The following is a 22,737-nucleotide window of genomic DNA, read 5'->3' as shown; positions in this document are numbered from 1 at the left end:
AATAGGTGCCTGACTTTCATTAGGGGAAGACCACAATGCGTCCTTTCAAAGGAATTCAGACCTAATCTTCTCCTTGCAATAAATTGTTTCCCCTGCATTTGTGTCACTGTTGTGCAGCTCACTGTAGCAGATCTCAATGCTGACAGGCAGGGCACATTCAGTGACCAGTACAAGGGAGTACACTCAGCCTCTGCCGAGCCACCTCAGGCCCTGGGAGAAATCATGAAGTTATTGTTTCTTTTGAGAAGCCCCACTCAAATATTCACAGAAGTTTCTGCTTGAAAGCTTCCATTTAAAATCCTTGCAAAAGATTCCTTAAAGGCTAAGATAAAATACTATGGTAAATAAATCAGTGTAAAATATTAAAACCGAGGATTAGATCAGAAATTAAAATAAATTGTTAATAACCAATGAGGAATAAGCAAGGGTTACAACCTGGTGCTTTCTTTTGCAAAATCTTAGATTGTATTGTGTCTCAGGTCTGCTGCAAACCCAAATGGACCTGTGCCATAAGAAAATAAATCCTCTTTCTGGAGTAGAGAAAATGGTGTCTCTCTTCACTGCTCACCCGTGGCATTATGCAGACCCAGGGCATATCTTGTTCTATCTTATTGTTGCTTGTTTGTTCCCCATAAAGGAAGTTCTGAATTGAAAATGTCACATGCCTCAAGGCACAAATATTGCCTTAACGGCTACTGCAGAGATTTATTTATGTCCGCATAAAATGTGCCTATCTTATTTTAACCTGAACTCTCAGATTAAAAAGCTGTTCCAGTGTGACATATAAAAGCATTAATTTCCTTAGAGTGAAAAAACTGAAGGGGGTGAAATTTGCTCAGTTTCTTTCCAATATGAATCACTTCAAAGGCTATTAAATGCTGAAAGCTTGGATTATTCTCCTTCTCTGCCCCAGCCTATTTCATAAGTCCAGTAAATCCATCAATAAACTATAATAGAATAGCTGCCTTCCTGTCTGGGAGGCACAGGAGCAGGCCCAAGGGCAGGGTACAGGCATCCTTTTTATTCAAGAACACTGTGTGTGGGTCAGGATGAGATCAGTTTATGCAGAAAGCACCAAGCCTGGGCTTTGCTCCTCATCCCTGCTGTCAGCCTCCTGCCTGAGACTGGGCAGAGCTCAGGGGCATACCTGGGCCTTTTCCCTTTCCCTCAGTTCTTACATTTATCAAACCTTTGGATGTCCACAAGGATGAAACAAAGGATGCTGATAATAGCAATGCTTTATCAGGGAAACAAATTCCTTCTAAGGGCAGGGTCTCTCATTCGTCACATTGTCTTCTGTCAGGCTGTGGCCTCCTGAACATGCTGACCAACACATCCCACAGTGTTGATCCTGCTGGGCATGGCCCCATGCCATGTCAGGGTACTGCCTCTCATTGCCACAGCATTTTGGTGATGAACTGGGAGAATTTGTTCTTTCAGTGTCCCATTCTCCAGGGGGATTTAACAGTGTGTGGCATTCATCTCTAGATGTAAGAGGTTATCTGTTATCTCAGTAATTCCTTACCCTGAGGCCTCCCCTCTTCATTTTCAATAATCACCCGTTCGAAGGAGCAATGGTCAGTGGAGCCCAGGCTTATCTGTTTGTGGAGAAGGTGTCTCTATTACAGGTTGAGCTTCCTCTGGGAGTGGCAGTCCTTCTGTACTCCGCTTTCTCCAGCGGCCAAAGCTATGACACTTCAGTGACTGTGTTTTCTTAAAGCATTATCAAAAATAACAAATAGGTGAGAAGGACCACACTGTTTCTCTTCCCATCTTCCTCCAGCTTCCTATGAATATCCTTATTTTACCATTGTTTGGAATAATGTACAGTGCTTTTTCTCTAGTGGAATTGGCTTAGCTGAAGATCTGTGAATTGTCAGTTGCTCTAAGAGGACATGAGAAGAGATAAGAAACCTTCGTTCAAGACAATTGTAATTGCTTCTTTTTCACACTTTCAGGATACCCTTCTTAAGAGAAAACAATATGGTTATTTTTCCAAGGCAATTTATGCATCCATTTTAGATATTAATATGTCCTTTCATTTGCATTAGCATGGATCAGGAATTACTACATCAGAAACACTCGTGCTAGGCACCAGAGTGAAGCTGGAATGAGCACAAATCTGAAGTATTTGAACTGAGCTCTTTAGCTGATATAGAATGCCATAGCTTAAATTACTTCAGTTATACTGGATTTCCATGAGGAGCTTTCTCAAATTGATGATGGTGCCCACCACAGCCTAACTGTTCCCTCTGTGTATTTCAGCTGCTTGCACTGGCTTCTAACATGTTTAGCAACTTCTTTTGACCAGCCACGAGCAGAGGTGGCCCAGTTGGGATCAGGTCTGGCCATGGGAGAGTTGTGAGCAGTGTGTGCTGGTTCTGCCCCAGTGCAGATGTGCTGGCCTTTGTGCTTGGCCTTTGCTCTAAGCCGTGTCTCCTGCCATGTTTTCCTGTAAATTTGTGGTGACTTTTCCTGGATAGTGCAATGTGGCAGTGCCATAACACTCAGATGTGGTTTAAGAGTAAGATGGGGTTGGTGGCACCCTCCAGATTCATCCTCTCCCTGGTGACATCAAAATGATCAAATCTACTTAGTGTTTTTCTCCCTACACTAAATCCCTGTCAAGGGCACACTCATGAAAATAGATAAGGTATTTCTATTATTATTATTATTATTATATGATTTTTTAAATGTTTTGGCAGTGGCTGGAAATTTGCTATCCACCCGCCTTCCCCAGATGGGTGAAAAATATCATTCAGAGCAATCGAATATAAACCAGCTGGTGAATTACAGCATAAGCATTACTGAAGTATAATGCTTAACAATGTAGTCTCTCAGAATGCTTTTACACTGAACTTCCCATAAATATTAATGTATCATAAGGAATACTGATACAAAGTGAATGTATTTTCTTGAAATGGGATTTTTCTTGTCAAATGCTTGAAGTAACAGTCCGTGAAGGTAAAGTCCTTTTGTCAGATATTCACTTATGTTTTCCTTATTGGTACATTCTTATGGTTTGTCATCTGTGTTCTCCCTAATTTTCATCAGCTGTTCTCATGGTAAGGTCCAGGCTGGGACCAGAGTCCTCACTGATTTGTAACTGGCATAGTCATTGTTTGCTAGATGACATTGATGACTGTAAAATTCTGAATTCTGCCTGTCTGTGATAATTCCACAGCTGCTTTGTTTGGGTTCAGCTGGGATGAGATACAGTGAGAAATGAGGCCTTCCCAAAACAGTGCCGTGTGTATGATGCAAGCCAGCACCCTCCCCTTGACAAGGAAATTCACTGCTGTCTGAAAGATTTTTAGGGGCGAGAAGGTTTCTTTAATTTTCCTGAATTCTATAAAAGGAATGAAAATATAAAGGCAGAAAGTCTTCTCTGCTGTTCTTAGACAAACTGGTTTCTTTTTCTTTTTTCTTTTTTTTTTTTTTTTACCTAAAGTTATCCTTGGGTTTATAAAAGGAATGCCTTACAACAAAAATAATGCAAAGATGTATTAAACCACTCATTACATAGGTAATATATTGTTACACAAAGGAAATCAGGCCAATAAATGAATTTATTTTTCATTAAATGAATCAATACATTCGTTTCAGGTATTTGACAGAGTGGGGAAAGGAGTTTTCAAGGTATAAATTTGAGGAATTTTTTTTCTCTTGCAACGCAGATTATTTTCTTCAGAAAATGCCCTTCATAAACATGTACCACTAGAATGACTTAATGTTATACGTACATTCTGTGTGTGTCAGCTGTGTGGTTATTAGGACTGCCTTGTGTGGTTTGTTTTATGTTTTAAGCTGTATTTCCCTTGAGATGGGGGAGCTGAATTCGTGGGGTGTGGGGAGTGACTCATTTTGCCCAGTCAGATGGTGATTAGGGCTTTCACAGCATTTACATCACAGCGAGATGCTTGTGTCAAATCGTGCAGCTCAGTACTGCATGCAGCATTCAAAATTCAAATCAGAGATGGACCACGCATGGCACAGAGGCTGGAAGGGATGTGATAGATAAGTGTCACTGTCACTGACTTGCCTGCAGCCAGTGACAATGATGTGTTGATATCACCTTTGCAGCCAGTGACAATGGTGTGTTGATTTCACCTTTGCAGCAGATCACAACTGATCCACTGCCCTGTAGAACCGGCAGCAGCCTACATAAAAGCCGTGTCTACATAACGAAGTATCTCTAAAGCAGCCAATTAAAAGATCTCTCTCCCAAGAATCCCATGAGTGAGCGTGTTCTCAGTAACTCTTTGTTCACTGCTGTGTACTGCTCTCACAGGCTGGAGAGGGAGATTTGATTTTTTATGAATGGTAAATGGGGAGGGACATAATGTCATCAGATCGTGATGTCAGCCCAATGAATGAAATACTTCCTTAATGTATTGCTTCAAGCCCAAGAAGAGGGACACCATCTCAGTTTGGCTTTCTAGAATAAATCGTCTTTTGCTGACAAAGTCGTCTTTCCCACGTGCCATGAATAATCCATGTAAATTGGGACTTAAATAACCAGGAGTCAAGAAACTCGTGGAATAGTGCACGTTTGTTCTCCCCACGTCCTCCTGGAGCTGGCAGTGGAACACCCCTTTGCCGGCGCTGCCGATGGGCTCCAGGAGTTGAAGAGCAATTGCTGATCCCTGTTGTTCTCTACCCAGCCCAATGTTCTGCTTTTGTCTGCAGAATTCTTTGTTGAAGCTGCAAGCCCTGGAAACCGATCTGTGCTCTGCGTTTCTGCCAGCCCAGGAGGAAACTCCCCAGCTGCCGGCACCCAAGGACACAGCCCTTTCTCCAGCCCAGAGCAGCGTGCAAGCTGATGGGGCCAGTTGTGGAGGTAAGCGAGCGTGCCATGATGTGTTCTCATTTGCAATTATAAAAAAGCCTTGTGACTTGCACTTTAAAATCAGGCTTGCAGCCCTCTGGGAAACAGTGCAGAGCTAATGCAAAGCACCATTTCCTCCTGCAAACGCTGTGTAATGTAAAAAGGGGTGATACCTGATAAAAGAACGGAAATTAATGGCTGTAACCCTCTGATTTTCTGAGAGGGAATTTTCCTTTTCAGACAGGTTTTAAGAATCCCAATTCTTTTATTTTTAGTTTTAATCTGTTATTTTTTCCCAAGTAAATTTACACTCTTTACTTCCTATGTCTGTATTGTGTGAGATCACCTGCCATATCATGTAATTCTATTTTTGTCATTCTTTTTGTCAGAGCAATATCACTTCATTTCTCCTATTATTGATTTTAATTTAATGCATCAGCAGAGAGATAGCGAAGGTGAGTTTTACAGCATGTGGATTTTAATCATTCATGATCCTGTATTATTACCCAGCTGGGGAAACTGTGGTGTGTTATCTCTCCCTCTTCCCTCAATATGGAAATAAATAGCCCTAAGGCTCAACACTATTTTTGTCAATTCATAGCTTGTAGTCACAGGGCTGGCAGAGTCGTGATGCTCAATAGAAGAGGAGTCACTGCTCCTGAAAAATAGGTCAGAGACAGTATGACTAATACATCTCACAGACAAGTGACATGAATACACAAATACCTAAATCGTGCACCATGTATGGTTCAAATGAAGGCAGGTAGGTCAGTAATCCCTTCACAATTGATGTTTCATATAACATATAAATAATAATAATAATAATAATAAAATGTGGGTTCAGAAGAACTTATTTTAGGAGCTGCTTGCTCAGCATTTTCAGCAAGAAATAAGATTGAGTTATGTATCAAAAAGAAAAAATCTCACAGATGATAGTGTTCTACTAAAAAATTCCAAAGTTTGAGGCTGGCATTGCAAAATTAAGGAACAATGTATGGAGAAGTCAGATTATTATAAAGATGAAGGATTGTAAAAATGCTAACTGTCCTGGGTTTTAGTTAACAAAAGAGAATGCCAGGCAAATACCTTAATAGCTCTTGGATACAGGTATGGAGCCTGGACTGGGGCTAACCTTGGTGTGGATCTGAAGCAGAGACAGGTCTCATTTGTGTGCTGCATAGGCAGAGACGTTCTGCAGCTCATCCAAAATCTGCACTGATTCCTTTCCTTTGTGGCAGGGTGGGGTTTTCCTCCTTTCCCAGTAGTTTGCTGCATTATTTTGTTCCGGTGGTTTCATAGGTCATTGTTAGGATGGTTCCTAATTGTTCCCCTTACTTACTTTTTGCTGTTTTGATTGGAGATTTTCTTTTTATTCATGCTGGTAGTGACCCCTGCTTCCAATGCCCTCTCTACTCCTATTTCCCCTCTGCAGCCACATGGGGAAATGTTGCATGATGTAGCATTTCTCTCACACAGTTTCAGAGCATGCTCTGCCACTCCAGCAGTCCAAATTCGTGCTTCAGTTAAAGCTTATCTATTTAATGGGTTTTAATCTGCCCTCATTCCTGCTAACATCTGCTTTGTGGTTTGTGGCATTTTTACTAACTTGCCATTTTGCACAGACAGAGCTGGTCCTAATTCTGTCTCTTAAATTACTACTGCAATCTTCTGATGCGTTGAGCTGTCACATGGGACTACTGGCTGTTTGAGCTCCACCTCGGATGGAAGTCCAGGGTTTGTACCAGGCTGAGAAGAGAGTTTCTAGAGGATGTACCATATATGCTCCATCTCTAGTTACCAGCCTTTCCTCAGTGAATCAGGCAAAACAAACACAATTCTTTCTTTTGCCTCCCAGTCAACAAAAATTAGAAAAGTGTACATCATATGTATGGAGAATGAAGACAGAACAGCCCAGTAAGATGACAGGGTGCTTCAGGATGCAGATTTTAAGGGGATGAACAGTAACTTATCTCTGAGCAAAGTCAGTTTACTTTTGAATATGTGAAAACTGAATTAAAGTTGCCAAAGTGAGATCATAAAGAATTGTGAGGGGTGCATAAGCAAGTTTTTTAAAAGGGTAAATATAGAAAATTAGGGTGTAATTTCTGTAACTTTTGGTTATGAAATTACATCAAATATGTGCCTGCAGCAGTGAGCAGCTGAACCTGACTACAGGAAGTTTTAAATTACTTTTAAATTAAAAATCCTGATAGAAGCAATCATGTAATGCGTTTAGGGCTGAACACACTCTATCTACTTATTATTTTTTCTATACAAGAAATTTGTGTGTATTATTGTTTTACTTGAACAATATCACAGGCATAAGTACAGACTTGTGCCATAGGACTTGCTGTCATATGAAGTCCACCTGCTGAACCATGCTGCAGATCATCAGATACTAGAAGTTGACTTTAATTCATGTGGTGGTCCCCTGTCAGTACTAAGCTGGGTGGAGTAGATGAGATGGAATAGATGCTATGGGGCAACCAGTGGCTTGGGTAGAGGTGGCTTTAATTTCCAGTTTTGGCAAAAGTAGAGGCTAAAATTAGACCAGGCACATGAAGACAGGTAGAACTTTGGTCTGTTCATGGGCTACTTGTAGGATAATGTTGAGTGTCTTGTTTGGGATCTACACAGAACTGGAATCAGGATGATGGCCTTAAGTGTTAATAAAAATGGGGTTTGTTAGAACTTGTCATCACCCTGAGATGTCCCACTAGAATGGTAATTGTGCCACTGAAAAGAATCAGTCTGAATTATTTGCTGACCACTTCTGACCATTTGGTAGTAAATTAACGCACTTCTAGTAGGTTTGGAACGAAACCCTTTCCTGGGCTACACCAAAATTGCACCAGTGTTCAAGCCTTGCAGAGCTTTCTGTCAGAAGGCCCTGGTGCCAAGGAAATGGAAGTGCCCTGCCCTTTGAGAAATATTCCCAAATTTATACGTCATGCAGGTTTTCTCCCTTTCATTTGCTAGGAGAATAAATGAACTTCCTTGAACTTTGTGTGCTTGGTTTTACACTGGAGCTGCAGCAGCCACTACTTGTCCTTTGCATTTAACTTCCAGGAGTGCTTAGTCTTGAATGTGTGCATTTCTTCCATTTCTGAGACTGGGCTGAGCCTATAAAATTGTCTGGTTGTAGATGTCAGGGGGAGCAAATACCTGTGACCATATGGTTTATCAGTGATACAGCCTGTCTCCTGCAAGAAGAGCATTTCTAGGAAATCAGAGTTCAAATGTTTGGAAAGTTATTTCCTTCACCTATCACACCACAGACTGCCTGATCTTTTATCACATTGTTTTCCTTTCACAGTGAGGGCACTGTTACTGAATACGACTATAAAATAATTTATTCCTTGTAATAACAGAACATGAAAAACTCTGCAACTGTTCTTAGTCAACCTATTTCACAGTGATTATGTGTTTCTTGAAGTTCAGAGATGGTGAAATTAAAGCAAGGGAAGCCAGGTTCTTCTCACTGACAATACTGTTCTTCAGAAAAAACCAACCCAGCAACAACAGATCAAAACCCAATCAAAGGTATTCATTTTTAAAAGTCTTACAGGGTAAGGAAAGAGTACTTTCCAAAAAGAGAGAACACTTTTGTTTGCAGAACATCAATTATTCTAGCCATTGTCACTCCCAGGACTTGTCAGTGCTCTACCTGTGCTTCTCCCTGGTGCCTGCCTGGGGATCTCTCTGTGGGAGGATTTGAATCTCATACAAGATTTAGGAGATTTGGGTGCTGCTCTGGTATTTTGGAGAGCTGAATTTGACCTACAGAGTATGAAGTACTCAGAGGAAGGATGCAAGGTTAGAATTAATAATCAACTAGATTGTCTCATTGTGAAAATGCTTAATGTAATTATAATTGATGATGCTGTTAAAAGTAGATGAGCTTATAAATACAAGAGTCACGCGTAACTTTTGCTTGACAGACTAAACTGTGATTATACAATATACAATAGGATTTTTTTTGTTGTCTGTAAAGCAAAAGCAGTGGGATAGTGCCCAATAAAATTAAATTTAAGCCATCAGTAACTACTATTTTTTAGATAAACATGGGGTTTTTTGTTGCCATTCAGAGCTGGTTTTTCCCCACCGTCCCAGTGCACCAGTAGGGATTTGCAGTTTTGGTATCTGTTGGGAAGACGGCAAATAAAATGTACTAAAAGGTTCCATTAAAATCCTGAAAGAAATACTCACTCAGCATGGGAATGTCATGTCCCAGGTGCAAAGGAGAAAATCGAAAGAAAGTGAAGGTGAAAGAACTTACCTAAACTTGCCAGTTCTTCTGAGACTAAATCCATGTACAGTTGTTTTTCCGTGCAGTTTTAGACTTCCAGTGAATAAAAAGATTCTGTGAAATGTATTAGGATGCATGACATACAGCAAATATAATACTGGTTAGAACTGACACACATGCTGCCTGGAAATGTGAAATAATAGATATAAATTAAAAGGCTGTATATATGAATGGGTTTAGAAAAAACCAATAACCTAGCTGGTGTAAAATATTATGTACCGTGGAAACTGCTGTAAGGGAACCTGAGTCAGAGCACAAACTTTGCTTTAGCAAAGCAAGAGAGAGAACTTTTGGAAAAGAATTTTTATGAGATTGTGGAGTTTCTCCCTAGAAAGTTTAATCTGTTTTAAATCCCAATCATCTGATAGCAAAAATATTGATTAGGTTAGATCATCCTCATCCAACTACTGAGGGTGAGGAAGAAGATTCAATGAATATTCTCTTCAGTGTGCTCAGGTACAGCACAGTGAAGATGAACCCCTGATATTCTGTAGGTAGGCAATGTAATGTGCCTTTTTTTTCATGCTACCATAAACAGAACCTGTGCAATGAGGCTCATCAATTCCTACCTTTTCTAGCTTGACCATTACTATAAAACAGATGTTGCCTTTTGAGGCACCTGAGGTGAGGTTTGTATTTGCAGTCTAAGACATTGTTGACATTGTACCACTCCTCCAAGGAGCAGCCACTGCCCACGACCTCGAGTAAATAAATTGAATGTTCTTGGTGGTGGTTGTTACTTTCATAATTTGTGTTCTTTGAGCCAAGGGTCTGTTACTGCAAAGCTGAACAAAATCCTGCAGGATGCTGCAAGCAGCCCTGGAGGTTCTTAGCACCAGGACATATTATGTTTTTGACCTTCCTTTCTCTTCACCAAGGGAATAAATAATAAATCACAAAATTAAACTTACTGTGGACACTCATTGTCTTCTTCAGGAATGTGGCTTTCAAAAGCAAACAGATCTATGAAAATATAAGTAATGCTTCTATTCTGGGAAACTCTCCATCTTTACTTCATAGTTTATAAATACACCCACCTACCTCCTCCTGTGGAACTCAAAAAGGATTTATGTTAAGCCAGTGACAGTACTTCTATTTTCTCATCCTCAGTGCTATGTCCACCCTGCATGCAACACTGTGCTGATCTGTTTGCTGTTCACTTTGAATACTTATGCTTGGAATACTTTTGTAAGGACAGATTTTTATTGACCTAGGGAGCTCAACCCCATGTGAGTGACCCTCAGTCCACACTGATTTATACTTTCTTTCTAGAGCCTGTGCCAGCCCACAGGGACTGGCAGAATGACATGGAGAGCAGCCCACAGGAGCATCACTCGCTAGGGACCAGCCGACTGCTGTATCACATCACAGATGGAGACAATCCTCTCTTGTCACCAACGCTGTCTCTATCTTTAGCCAAAGCCAGAGATTTAATCTAGACACAGAGTCTGCCCCTTCTCCACCAAGTGCTCAACCTTTCATGATGTAAGAAAATCTATTTTAATTCCTATGTATTTTTAAACCTTCTTCTGCAATCCACAACCTTTGACTCTACGTGGGGCATTTTTAGTCATTGTTGCTTCATAAAAAGGAAATTTTCATATTGTGGCATATTTTGACACAGATAATTTGCAGCATCAGAAATAGCAACAAGTCTTTCCTCAGTTATAACAGTGTATAATATTGTTTGAAGTCTTCATTAATTATAGTTAGCAAAGACAGTTTTAAATGTCAGTTAGTAATTAGTCTGACGAGTGAACAGAAGATAGACAGGGCTATCAAGGTATGATACTGAAAAATTCAGCTGTAATTGAACTAGAGCTCGAGTGACTGATGAGAGGTGACAGTGTCATAAATCATATGAACAGTCCATGTATGCGATTTCCAGAAACCAAGCTTGAGTTTCAGAGAGAAATCAAACTTCCTTAAAAGCTCATATACAGAGCTTTAGCTTCAGCTGCATACGGATAATAATCAGCTCTATTGACTTGCAACTGTAAATAATCAGAAACCAAACTGTCTTCAAAATGATAATGTTTATTCCCAGTAATAAAAACTCCCTGAGCTTACTTCTACAAATCATGTCACCACAGTCTCCTGTTGTACTTGGAAGACTTGTGAATAAAGGTGTGGGGTGTTAAAATGAAATACTGGATCAGGCTTTTGCCTACTAGATTAATTTTTTGAAATATATTCATAGATCCCAAGTTTAATTAAAAAAAAAGAGAAAATGAAAGACAGATGGTGAACCCATTAGAATACCCTAGGGGTACCTTCAAGCAAAAGCAATTATTTTATGCTTACTTTGTAAAACTAAGCTGTCTCTATCCTGTGAAAGAATAGAATAGCCATGAATTCTGCAGTGCTAACTAAGTGTTAAACGTGCCTGAAAACAAGGCATGGTCCATTACAGCCAGCTCTTAGATCCCACAGCTTTGCTTTCGGCTTTTGCAGGCCAAGAAGTTCTTCTAGATGTAGCTGTGAAGACTGCAAAGAACCACAGACAGTAACACAACTTACCAAGCATCTTCAGAGCCTCAAAAGAAAAATTAGGAAGTATGAAGAAAAGTTTGAGCAAGAAAAAAAATACCTGGTAAGACAATAATTGAAAAGGAAAATACTCCAAAAGGGAGGCAAGGATCCCAGTGTATTTAAACATTCAAAACAATGTGAGATAGGGTATTTCTGATAAAATTAAATAGGAAAAACTTCAGCGAGGGAATAACTTTTCAGCGTCTTTCAGTGTATGCAGTAGTTCTGAGACTAATTTACATTTTCTTTGGATTACCCTTGTTGTAAAATACCCATCTTTGAGAAGTGTGAATCAGTGAAACACGGCTGACCGGCTTGTGAAATAAAATGGTGCAAAAGATGAAAAGCTACTTATTCACTTTGTAGGAGTCATTTGCTTGGAAACTTGTTCTGCTGTGCAGATTCCTTCATTCAGGCAGACTCCTGTAAACCTCCAAAGCCTGGGGCTCAGTTGAAGCTGATGGCAAAAATCGGAGAAATAAAACTTGTGGGGGTTATCTGAGGTCAGTGGTGAGCACTGTGCTGGGAATTGTGCAGTATAAGAATATCAAAATGTGCCTGATGCTCAGGATGTGTACAACATGAAACAGGGAAGTTTGTGACATTTTCTGACTCTATTAAAATTAAGCAAATTATGTATTACCTTGTAATCCCATTAATAACTGAAAACTTAAACTTGTGAACTGTATGGCCCTGTGGTCATCTATGCTCCTAGGAGCAAAATTTCATACCTAAACAACCCTCTAACTATGGCCAGAAAAGAAATTATTTCAGAAGCTTGATTTTACAAAACTGTTTTGCCATTTTAATTATCTGAGTTCTGAAGATTCAGTGTAAATTCACTTTAATTTGGAGGCAATTTCTAAATGCAAAAAACCCCCCTGATATACAAAGCCTTTGTTGTTTGTTTCTTTTGAAATCACTCTTGCACGGGATTTTTCATTTGATTAATTAAGCAGGTCAGTTGAAATTTTTTAAAATGCTGTTTCCAAGAGAATCCCTGTCCTGAAGCAAGGGCTTATTCCTGCAGGGGACAGAGAGCTTCAGTTACCATCCTGGAAATCACTTAGGAACTTGACTAAAATTAGGTATTTGATCAATCCTTTTGAAGTCACTGAGATTATTTATCCAATTAGTCAGAGATTGAAACGTTCATTGCTGGGTTTTTTTGGGGATCAGAGACATGACACTGAGATCCTTGTAGCACTGTGTCACAACGGGGAGAGCTAAGCCATGACAAATTAATGCCATGATCAAGCCAGATGCTCTGCATGACACTGATAGAGTGCAGTCGGAACTCCGGACATTTTGTAGCACACTGGGGGTAGGGAGGGTTTTATCTGTGTGATCCTTTTACTGTCAGCTCCTTCTGTTTCTTTACATTCTTTCCATTTTCCTTTGCGTTCAGCCTTCGCATGGTGACAAGACTTCCAATCCTGAAGTTCTGAAGTGGATGAATGCTTTGGCCAAAGGTCGGAAGCAGCTCAAAGGTACATAATAGCTGGTTGTGTCCCTTTGTTGCTGAAGCTTTTGGAAGTGGGAGTGTACCTGGCACATTTTAAAGTCAGTTTTGTAACCTCACTGCTCTGCTTATTTTTCACAGTGCGCGGCAATAAGTGTCCCATGGCAACAAAGATATTATGTGATATGACTTACCTTGATTCCTGAAAGCAGGGATTAAAGTGAGCCAGTTCAACCTTCATACCAAGGCTAGAAAGGGGAAGGGGGAAAAGCCATCGTCTCTCCCTCATCATTACAAACAGTCATGCAAAGGGTGATGCTATTCTGTCTACTTTTATGAGAGTCTGAAACACAGAAGTTAAAAGTTTCCTTCTAATAGCACAAATGTAGGTGCAAATCTTTCTTTAAAACTGAGGATACACATCTTTAAGGATTTTATTTATTTTGATCATAAAACCAGATCTTTCCTTGATATTAAATTTGGCCTTCAGGATCAGGTTTTCCCTTGACTGTCTGCATACCAGTCCATTAATGTCTGTGGGTGTATCACATGCTTTCCCTTGGGGAGTCTGTAGCCAAGACTGATTGATTATTTTTAAAGGCTATTTATAATTTATCTAATTTTTTTTTTGCCCTGTTATAAATGGATTCTCACTACTAAATAAATTGTATTATTATCTTTCATTTCTGTTCTGGATATAGCTAATAATATAGATATAGAGGACGTGATTGTGGTAAATAAAGAAATAGAAACCCATCTTTCAGTAAATTTCTTCTGGAAAGTTCTCCCTTGAGTACTATCCTGTATGATTACTAGACGAAGATGATGATTATTATTGTCACAAGTATTATATCCCCTTGAACTCTGAGTTGCAAATTGAGGAAGGACAAATGAGAAGAAATGGCCAATACACATGGTTACATTTCTGAAAATTGTATCTCTGACTCAACCCTTGCTTCTCCTATCCAGAGGGTCTGGCTTTCATAGATCAGCCTCACCTTCACACCCCAAATGCCTCAATCCTGTGACAACCCTTGATTTTTATTATCCTGAATAATGGCACTGCTTTCAAGTGAAGCCAGATCCATGAGGTTAACATGATAAGTACAATTGCAATGGAAAACACTCAAATGCTTGTAGGTCCTTCTTCAAGTATGCAAGGCTTGTCTATCCTTTCTAACTCTATGGGTTTACTAAAAATTACTGGTTTTCACCACAAAACTAGCCTATATCCGCAGACTGTCACAGCTAAAAAATTATGTTACTGTTTCTGCATGGATTTCAACAAATTTAACACAGTTGGAGACATCAATCTCCTGCCTTGCCCAAGGTCCTTCACCAGACAGGCGTATGCTTGGAACGAAGTCTGGTTTTATGGGAGCTAATTCAGATTTTAATTCAATTTCCTTGTTGCTCTGTGCAGGTCCCTCGAGCTCCAGGGGCTTTGGCTGGGTGTCAAGTTAATGCAGTCACACACTTTATCACATCCACGCAGGCGGCTGACTGGGAAGCTTCTGTCTTCTGCTGGGGTGCTCAGGTGTTCTTCTGCCAAGGAAAGTCATTTAAGAAAGTGGCTGCTTCTCCTTGTGAGGGCCACTTGAGCAACCTGGCTGGCATGGCAGTGTGGCCTCTGGAACGGGAAGGAACAGTTTAAATTGCTCTAGGGAGCAAAAGATGTTACATGCTAAAGGGAGGCAGAATTACTTTCCTACATGTGTGTGGTACGATAATAATTGTGTGCAAGAAGCAGGAAAGTTTTGGTGTGTTTTTTCCTAGTAGTGTCAGAGGAAACTGCTTTGCAAATATTTCTATTCTATTTATTTGCCATGCAATTTGCCTTTCAGAGCTGAAACTCAGAATGTCGGAAGAGCAAAACTGTAGCTCCACAGCGCCCCAAAGAAACGAGCACAGTGAAAGCAGTGGGACCTCTAAAGAGGCTGGCACACAGGAGGCCACAAGCATGGAACCAGCTCCCTCCGTGGAGGAAACCATGGACAGTGTGTTGAGACGACTGAAGGAGAAAAGGCAACACTTCAACCTTCCTGAGACTATTAAGGTATTTAAGAAGCATGGCTGTTCCCTCAGAACTCTCTCACCTGAGGCAGATACTGGTGTGTGGCTGGCTCAGGATGTGCACATCCTCTGTCTGCTGGCGCTGCAGTGCATTTTCTCTGTAGTGAGGTGGGAGCTCTAGTGCAGCTTCCTGAAGTGACTCTTCCGAGAAGAGTTGCTCAGGTGCAGAGGTGCAGAAGGCTTTTTCAAGCAGTGCTAATCATTTTTTGCTCAGAGATGCACATGTGAATCTGTTTGCCAGGCACTGCTGGACCCTGCCAGCAGCGTGAGAGACTTGAGGCTGTGTGCCCAGAACTGCATATCCTGGTGTACTGAAGATGGTGACAGCACAGGCACCCTGAGTCCACAGAAACTGTGTGACTAAAAACATTCCTGAAGATATTTTGATGATAAAGGTCCCCTCTCAGCTGAGAAATGCTAAAGCCTCTGCACAGTCAGTAGCATGCACTGAGGTGACAGGGACAGCACAACCACCCAGACTGCTTTGGTCTCCTGACCTTGTATGTTTGTGCTGATCCTGCCTCTGCTCTTCCACGTTCTCAATTTCTCTTCTGAATGTAGGAGTAATAGTCTGTGAAACGTGATTGCTTGGCTGGGAAATTAGTTTTTGTTTTAAAATTAGTACATATATTGAAATTTAGCTGTGCCTTCACATTCCTGGCACACTATAGGGTTCTCTAAAACAATACGTACCCCCCAAACCCCCACTTTTCAGGTGGCTGTTTTTGCTGTCAGAGGCTGTTGCTGTCCTGATGCCATTACAGCCAAGCAAGACAATAAATTCTGCCCTCAAAGGTACCTAAAATCCAAATGTTGACAGTAAGGTCTAGACTTTGGCTGGTGAACGAAAAAGGGGAAGGGGTGAGAGGGTGAAGAATTAAATGCTAAACTATGTGAGAACTAAGAAATTATTCGGAGTGGATTTCAGTAGCAGAGCGTACCCAGCAGAGGTAATTTTTAATTTTTGTTTTGCTTCTATTCTTGGTTCTTAAACAACTAGTTGCTAAATAAAAACCAGGACTGTGCATAACAATGCCATGCTTCTCAGATCTTGAGCTCTGCATACATGACTGATTTTTCAATTGTTTCTTTTTATATGCTACTTTTTTATAAAGAAAAATTAAATTGAAAAAGAGTTTCATAACCAGAAAACAAAAAAAGGAAACAAAACCTTGCTGTTCTGCATATAGTCCTAAAATACCAACAATGCAGACTGTAGGATAATATTTTCAGTCATTATTTTTTTTTATTAATGGAGTGAGATCAGATGACACCAAAACAGATGCCTGTGAGGAAATCCTGTCCAAAAAACTTTCTTATAAAAGTAAGTTGGGTGTGGGTATCTGTCCCACTCATTTTTCAATTTTTCAAAACTTCTGATTTTCCAAGAAAACCTTCTAAATCTGTGATATAGCAGCGCTGACTTGAAATGTTTTCACAGACAATGAAGCAATGTAAATTAAATGTTTGCACATGACAATATTTTTTTTTAAAAAAATCTTATTAATTTTCTTCTTGTTTTCTTGTGGAGAGAACTTGTGAAAACTATCTGTTAGCAAAGGTGCTTGGTAATAGTTATCCAAAAGTGCTGGGGAACAGAGGCTTGAGCAGGAATAACATGAAATCAATTTGATCTATTTCAAAATGGTATATTTTAGTAGCTCCCTAAGCATAACATTAAAAAGATTGGATTTTGATTATGAGTCATCCTGGACTTTTGGGGGAGAATGAGATTTGTGGCACTAACGATGTGAAATGAATCAAGGATATCTGTGGTAACAGCAAAGATCAAAGGCTTCATTTCAGCTACAAACAACTTTGTTGTTACTGTAGATATATTTTATGTGCAACATTTTGTTTTCTATATAACATTTAGATGCTGCACTAGAATCTGAGCTAGATTAATAGTAAGCTAAATAGCAGCTAAACGTTTCTTTTTTGATATTTAGTTATTTTGAGCAAAGATAGCATTTCCATAACAGCCTGCCAAGTTCTCCCCTGAAGGTCACTGTGGAAAGCCTCTAAAGCCTTGCTGAAACACAAATGAGAGAATGTGTGTCCTTAGAAAGGTGCAGAGTAAAATCCCAGTATGTCTAAAGAGCACAAACCACAAGATCTGAATAGGAAACAGCAGAATGTGGTTTCCAGAACAAAACACCCCTCTTGCAAACAAGCCTGTGAGTAAAGGTATTGAATGAGAAGGCACAGAGAAAATTGGGGTTGGCCTGTGAATGGCTCAGTAACCCACAAAGGAGTGAGCACTTGTTACACCTGTTTGTGTCACTAGCTCCTTGTGCAGGGAGATGGTGATTTATGTAATAGCTCACCTTGGGTTTAGGTACAAGGCTTTAGAAAAAAATAAAGATTAAGAGCATGAATGTAGGAGTTCAGGAGACAAAAGGCAAACAAACACACTTCGAATCGTAGTACTCAAAAAGGTGCACCAAATCCCCCAAAAAACAAACCCAAGACCCAGCTCCCAACTTTGAATCCAGTCCGAGTGTTCGGTGGCTGGGGCTGCGATTGCTGCCTCGGTGCCCTGGGCGGGCAGCAGCTCCGTGCTGCCCAGCTCTGGCTCACCAGCCCTTCCCAGCGGGGTAGGCTCGGAGCTGGCCTGACCTCGGCTGACGGGAACTGGCACCGCTCTATGGAGGTGTCATGGCACTCGTCGCCTTTCTTTAAACTTTTTCTTTCTAATTTTGTGTTAAATGCTGCTTTGTAATGAGCCACCACACATCCCCTAGTGGCAGACCAAGGCCCTGGGAACCTGACTCTGTGCCTGCAGGGAAACAAAGCACTGCCTTTGACAGGGTCCAGGCAGGCCCAGCCCTCACTGGACTGTCTGTTCTTCTGTCCCCAGAGTTTGTATTTTCTGTCTGGAAAAACAACACTGAGCTTGAAGGCATAAGCATGCAGGGAACAGCATTTTGTGTGCCTCTGTTCCAAGTTATGAAAACCAAACTACTACCTTATCTTTAGGTGAAGTCCCCCTTTTCTTTCTTCATATGTGGCAAACTTTTGCCTTCTGTTTGAATGTTTGCAGCCTGTCCCCCAAGGCTTTTCTCAGACTGGTTCCCTTTATGTATCTGTTTTCTCATCACTGACCCACTTCACTTCATCTTCTCCTTGGCTATGAAGCAGTGTTTCTATTTAATTATCATTGAATTTTCTGCTGCTGTATGTAGCCTACAGTCCTAAGATGTCTCAGACAATTCTGCAGTTTGTGACTCCAGCTGCCTTCTCTGATTTTGAAATTATCAGCTATTTCAAACTTAGCTGAATACCAACCTGTCTTGAGATTGCTAATAAAAGGAGCTAATGAAATAGGCTCAAATGCTAAGCCCTGTTGAGATCGTTTTTCTTGCGTAAAATCAATATTAATGATCACCCCATTTCTTCCTAACCATTCAGCTGCTCCAGCCTTAATAGTTTTTGAAAAAATTAACCTTGTATTAATTGCAGAACTAGCAATAAATAAACAAATTAGCTAATTTATAATACTCCTGCATTCTAGTTAGCAGCTCATCTTTTAACATGAATGACAGACGATTTTACAGTGATTAACTCATGCAGACCTTTTAGGAAAATGTGGTTAGCAGTTCTGATTAATGGCTCTGCGCTGTTTTTGCGTTTGAGCATCAAACAAAATAGGTTTTGCTCCTCTTGAAGTTAATAGCAAGGTGCTCTAATATTAGAAGGGTGTCACTTCTTCAAGGCTCGATATATTTTTAAAAGTAGGGTCCAATTAGTGAAAGCATTTCTCCAAGTTGTCACTAAAAGCTGCCTCACCATCAGCTTTCTGCAGAAAGGTCCCCTGTATGTGTGTGCCCCCGAGTCCAGGGTTCTTCACATCACTTCATCTCCCCCACACCTCTGAACACTGGGCCCTAGTTCAGGCAGCTCCATTGTGATCTGGCAGAGACTGTGGGAAATGACATTCACTTCATGTGCTCCTTCCTTGGTGTTCTGGCCCAGGTGAAATTACGCAGGTGTCAGGAGCAGATCTTGCTGGGGAAAGGGAGGAGACAAATACCTGTTACATGGTGTGCTCCCCACAGCAGACACCTGTACAAATACTGGTCATTCACCAACACTGAGAAATCAGTGTTCTTTTGGTACCAGTGATTCATATTGCAATTTTTGAACAGATATAAGCTATTTACCATGAATGGGTTGGGTTTGCATTGCTGAATCTTTCTGTTCTATATTCCTTATCAGCCAAGGCAAATCTATCTCTCTTTCTTAATGAATAATTAAAAAGTTGAGGAATGTCCTCTCTGCATTCTTCCATGTTTCTGAGTACTTTATCTAGAATGGTGGTTGTTCTCATTTTTTGCAACTAAACATATTTAATATATACGTAATGTAATTTTGGACTCTTTTCTTGCTAAATTAATGCCAAATCCCCATTGACCTCAGTGCAGACAGAAATAGAATTCATTATTAATGTTTATCTGGGAAGAAGAGATTATTAAACAGATATGTACCTGTACCCATGTCATGAAATCCTGACTCACAATCTTATAAATAACTTCTTCAAATAGGATATGACAAAAAAGCAAATGGCTTTGGAAAAAATCAATCTTCAGAAATGTCTACTATATTTTGAGAGTATTCATGGACAACCTGTAAGTATGCCATGGAAAAATAGATAAATTAAAAATTATCTAACATCTCTAACCAATATTTTTGGACTGGTATATTAAATATATTTAGATGAATTTTACACAGTTAACATAATTTTAGTTATTTCAAACTAATTTTCAGGTATAAATGTTATTGCCTGATACTGATGAATTTGGTTTATATGTCAGAAATTAAAGTAAAATAAAAAGTGGCTCTGTATCTCTTTCCATGATTGAAAAATGCAGGATTTGATGATTAAGTTGGAAGATTACATATTCACAGCAGATTTGGCTCTGCTATCATGTATGATTAGAATGCTTATCAGCTGAGGAAGGTTTTATATAGGGCACCATCCGAGACATGAACTACAAAATCACGTGACCTGACATACGTGTTTTGCCTTTACTACACAGCAGGACTTAAACTCTTAATTAAAACCACTTCAAGGGACTCCTTTGCTGAATGTAGGTGCAAACCAAAAAAATGCCTTAGTTGGTGAGATGATGATTTGAAAATTTGTCTACACAGCTGAGGAACTTCTTTTTGATATCACTGTCTGTATTCTTGTGACTGTCTCTGTTTCTGGCTAGTAGTAGTTGTGGTAGAGGAAAAGGGAACTGGACCAGCATTTGTCCAAAAATATGTCAGCTGTTAAAAGTATGATCTGATTCTGATCCCATTTTTGTTCATCTTCTTTGGGCTTGGAATGAGAGCTGAGGGATGGAGTGAGTATACAAGAAGGGTACGAAGAACTTATGCTTCCTAAGAAGGAAAACAAAAAAGAAATTATTTGTGCTATGTAGAGGTAAGAGACTTGATTCAGAGACAGAAAAGAGAATACCAGGGCACCTTTGTAGCACAGGGTTCAGAGAGGATGTTTTTTCTCAGGGCTGAAGCAGCTCTCTAACAGCAGCACTGAAACACAGTGGAATGTGCTGGGGCCGATACGTGCCCGGCTGATGTCTGGTGTGGCTCAACACCATCTTTATCCAGACTTACCTGAACAAGGCCAGAAAGAGGCCACTGACCAGGTTTAAAGCAAAACCCGATCTATTCTGGCTTGTTTGGCATTCCCTGGAGCCCTTACGTGTAGTAGTTAAATGGAACATGACGCCTGGGGAAGAGAAGTGGCCTGGCTGGAATGGGCAAGCCCTAACACTCTGCAGTGAAGTGTGGCTCTAGAAGTGGTCCCTAAGCACTCCATCAGCCAGACACGTGCAGTGACACCACTCTGGGTTTGCCTACTGTCCCCCTTGCTCCTGCTCACCAGGCATTTGTCTGTCTGAGCAGCTCTGGGCTATTGTCTGTGCTGTCAGCCAGTATGTGTCTCTTCAGACCTGCCATGTGTTCACTCATCTGAGCGGGTACACCTGGGCCTCTCTGCAGTGCCAAGAATCAGTGAAATTGCACCCAGAGGGTGCTCATAGGTGTGGGAGCTGATGAGCAGAGGCTGATGGTGGACAAGTGTGCACATGACCCTGTTTGGACATTTCATCAGGGAGGAAAATGTTACTTTGGCGGGGGGAGGGGTGTGGTGGTGTGGTTGGTTGGTTGCAGGGGTGTTGTCTTGTTTTCTTTTCCTTGAGGAATTTGCTAATTTTTTTTCCCCCCTTAATGCAGTAAGTCAATCTAGAGCACAGCTAGTTTCCCTAAGGTTTATTTTTGTATTTTTGAACATTTGTGGCTGGACCAGGCTCTTAACACCTGTTTTAAAATAATATTCTCTTCCAAATCCATGCTTCAAGTGCTCATGGAAGACTTAGAACAAAGTAAATGAGCAGATGGTAAATCCCAGCTGTGGAAGGCAGCTCTGGTGAGGAATGCATGGAGCAATCCTGCGTGGAGCCAGCCCCATGTGCAGGCTGCAGAGCCGTGTTCTTGGCACTCTCCATCCCGCTGGGCCCATGAGTGTATTGTCCCAGGCAGGCTGAGGCACTCCTGCTGCTGTCATCACAGCTAAGGAGGTGAGCTGGCAACGCAAGGCACAGCAGCAGCACATCTGAACTCCCACTGCTCTAGCAGCAGCCTCAGGGAGAGAATAATTTACCCTCTGCCTAGGCAGTGTGGCTCAAGAAAGTGAGGAAACCACACTGGGTATTCTCCATTAGAAAACAGATTATCATTTTCTTTTTTAGAAATTGTATGGATTAAATTACAGTTCCCATGGAATATCTATGGAAGCAAAATACACATCTGTTCATACTCTTCTAATACCTTTTTCACTTTTACAGGAGAAATTAAGAACCTTTAAAATTTACTTTTTTTTTTTTTTAATTTTTGAGGGCAATGTTTTGTTATGATTTCTCTTTAGGTAACTAAGCAAGAAAAGAGTCTCATGAAGCCTCTTTATGACAGATACAGAATTATCAAGAAACTTCTTGCTGCTCCATCTTTGATCACAACAATTGTAAGTTGGAAAAATTCACCCATTGTCAAGGAAACATACAAAACACTGTGTTTGATTTGTACCTGTATGTCACTTTGGCAGCAATAGAACTACTGATGTCCAAAAAACTGCTCATAGGCTAACACAGGGTATTGATATTTCAAACAGAGCAAATGTTCTGTAAAATGCAACTTCTATGCATGCCAGAAGTTCCAATGTACAGCAGCAGTTTCTGAGGCACAAACATCAGTGGGCTGGGTAAGACACCAAAGGCTGGCATTAGTTTTCCATCGTGGCAAACATCTGCAATACAGAAGGAAGCCTCTCTCTTTCCTTGAAGGACTCTGCTGTCAATATATCTAACTTCTATATCTTATCAACAATGCTTTTATCAATTATGTAGCATGTAAATGCAATTTGTAGTACTTTAATAATATATTGGTGTAATGGAATAGTACTGGTCTCATAGTGGGTGAAGGCAGTGGAATCTGGCTACTTGGAAGTTAATTAGCACGTCTACC

The 22,737-nt window shown here is 40.5% G+C and overlaps 1 protein-coding gene across 1 annotated transcript in view; it reads left to right on the top strand.

Moving 5' to 3' along the window:
* FAM13C (family with sequence similarity 13 member C) overlaps window positions 1-22,737 on the top strand; it is a 115,453-nt gene that overhangs the window by 88,009 nt on the left and 4,707 nt on the right. The window contains 9 exon segments of the mRNA XM_032115459.1: window positions 4,690-4,840; window positions 5,218-5,283; window positions 10,410-10,534; window positions 10,537-10,622; window positions 11,592-11,730; window positions 13,078-13,159; window positions 14,976-15,187; window positions 19,749-19,832; window positions 22,142-22,237. Of these exon segments, the coding sequence (XP_031971350.1) occupies window positions 4,690-4,840; window positions 5,218-5,283; window positions 10,410-10,534; window positions 10,537-10,622; window positions 11,592-11,730; window positions 13,078-13,159; window positions 14,976-15,187; window positions 19,749-19,832; window positions 22,142-22,237 (1,041 nt within the window).

The sequence above is a fragment of the Corvus moneduloides genome, chromosome 8 (assembly GCF_009650955.1).
Source record: "Corvus moneduloides isolate bCorMon1 chromosome 8, bCorMon1.pri, whole genome shotgun sequence".
NCBI classification, from domain to species: domain Eukaryota; kingdom Metazoa; phylum Chordata; class Aves; order Passeriformes; family Corvidae; genus Corvus; species Corvus moneduloides.
Note: the sequence above shows the minus strand (reverse complement) of the source record. Positions and strands in the feature narration are given on the sequence as shown.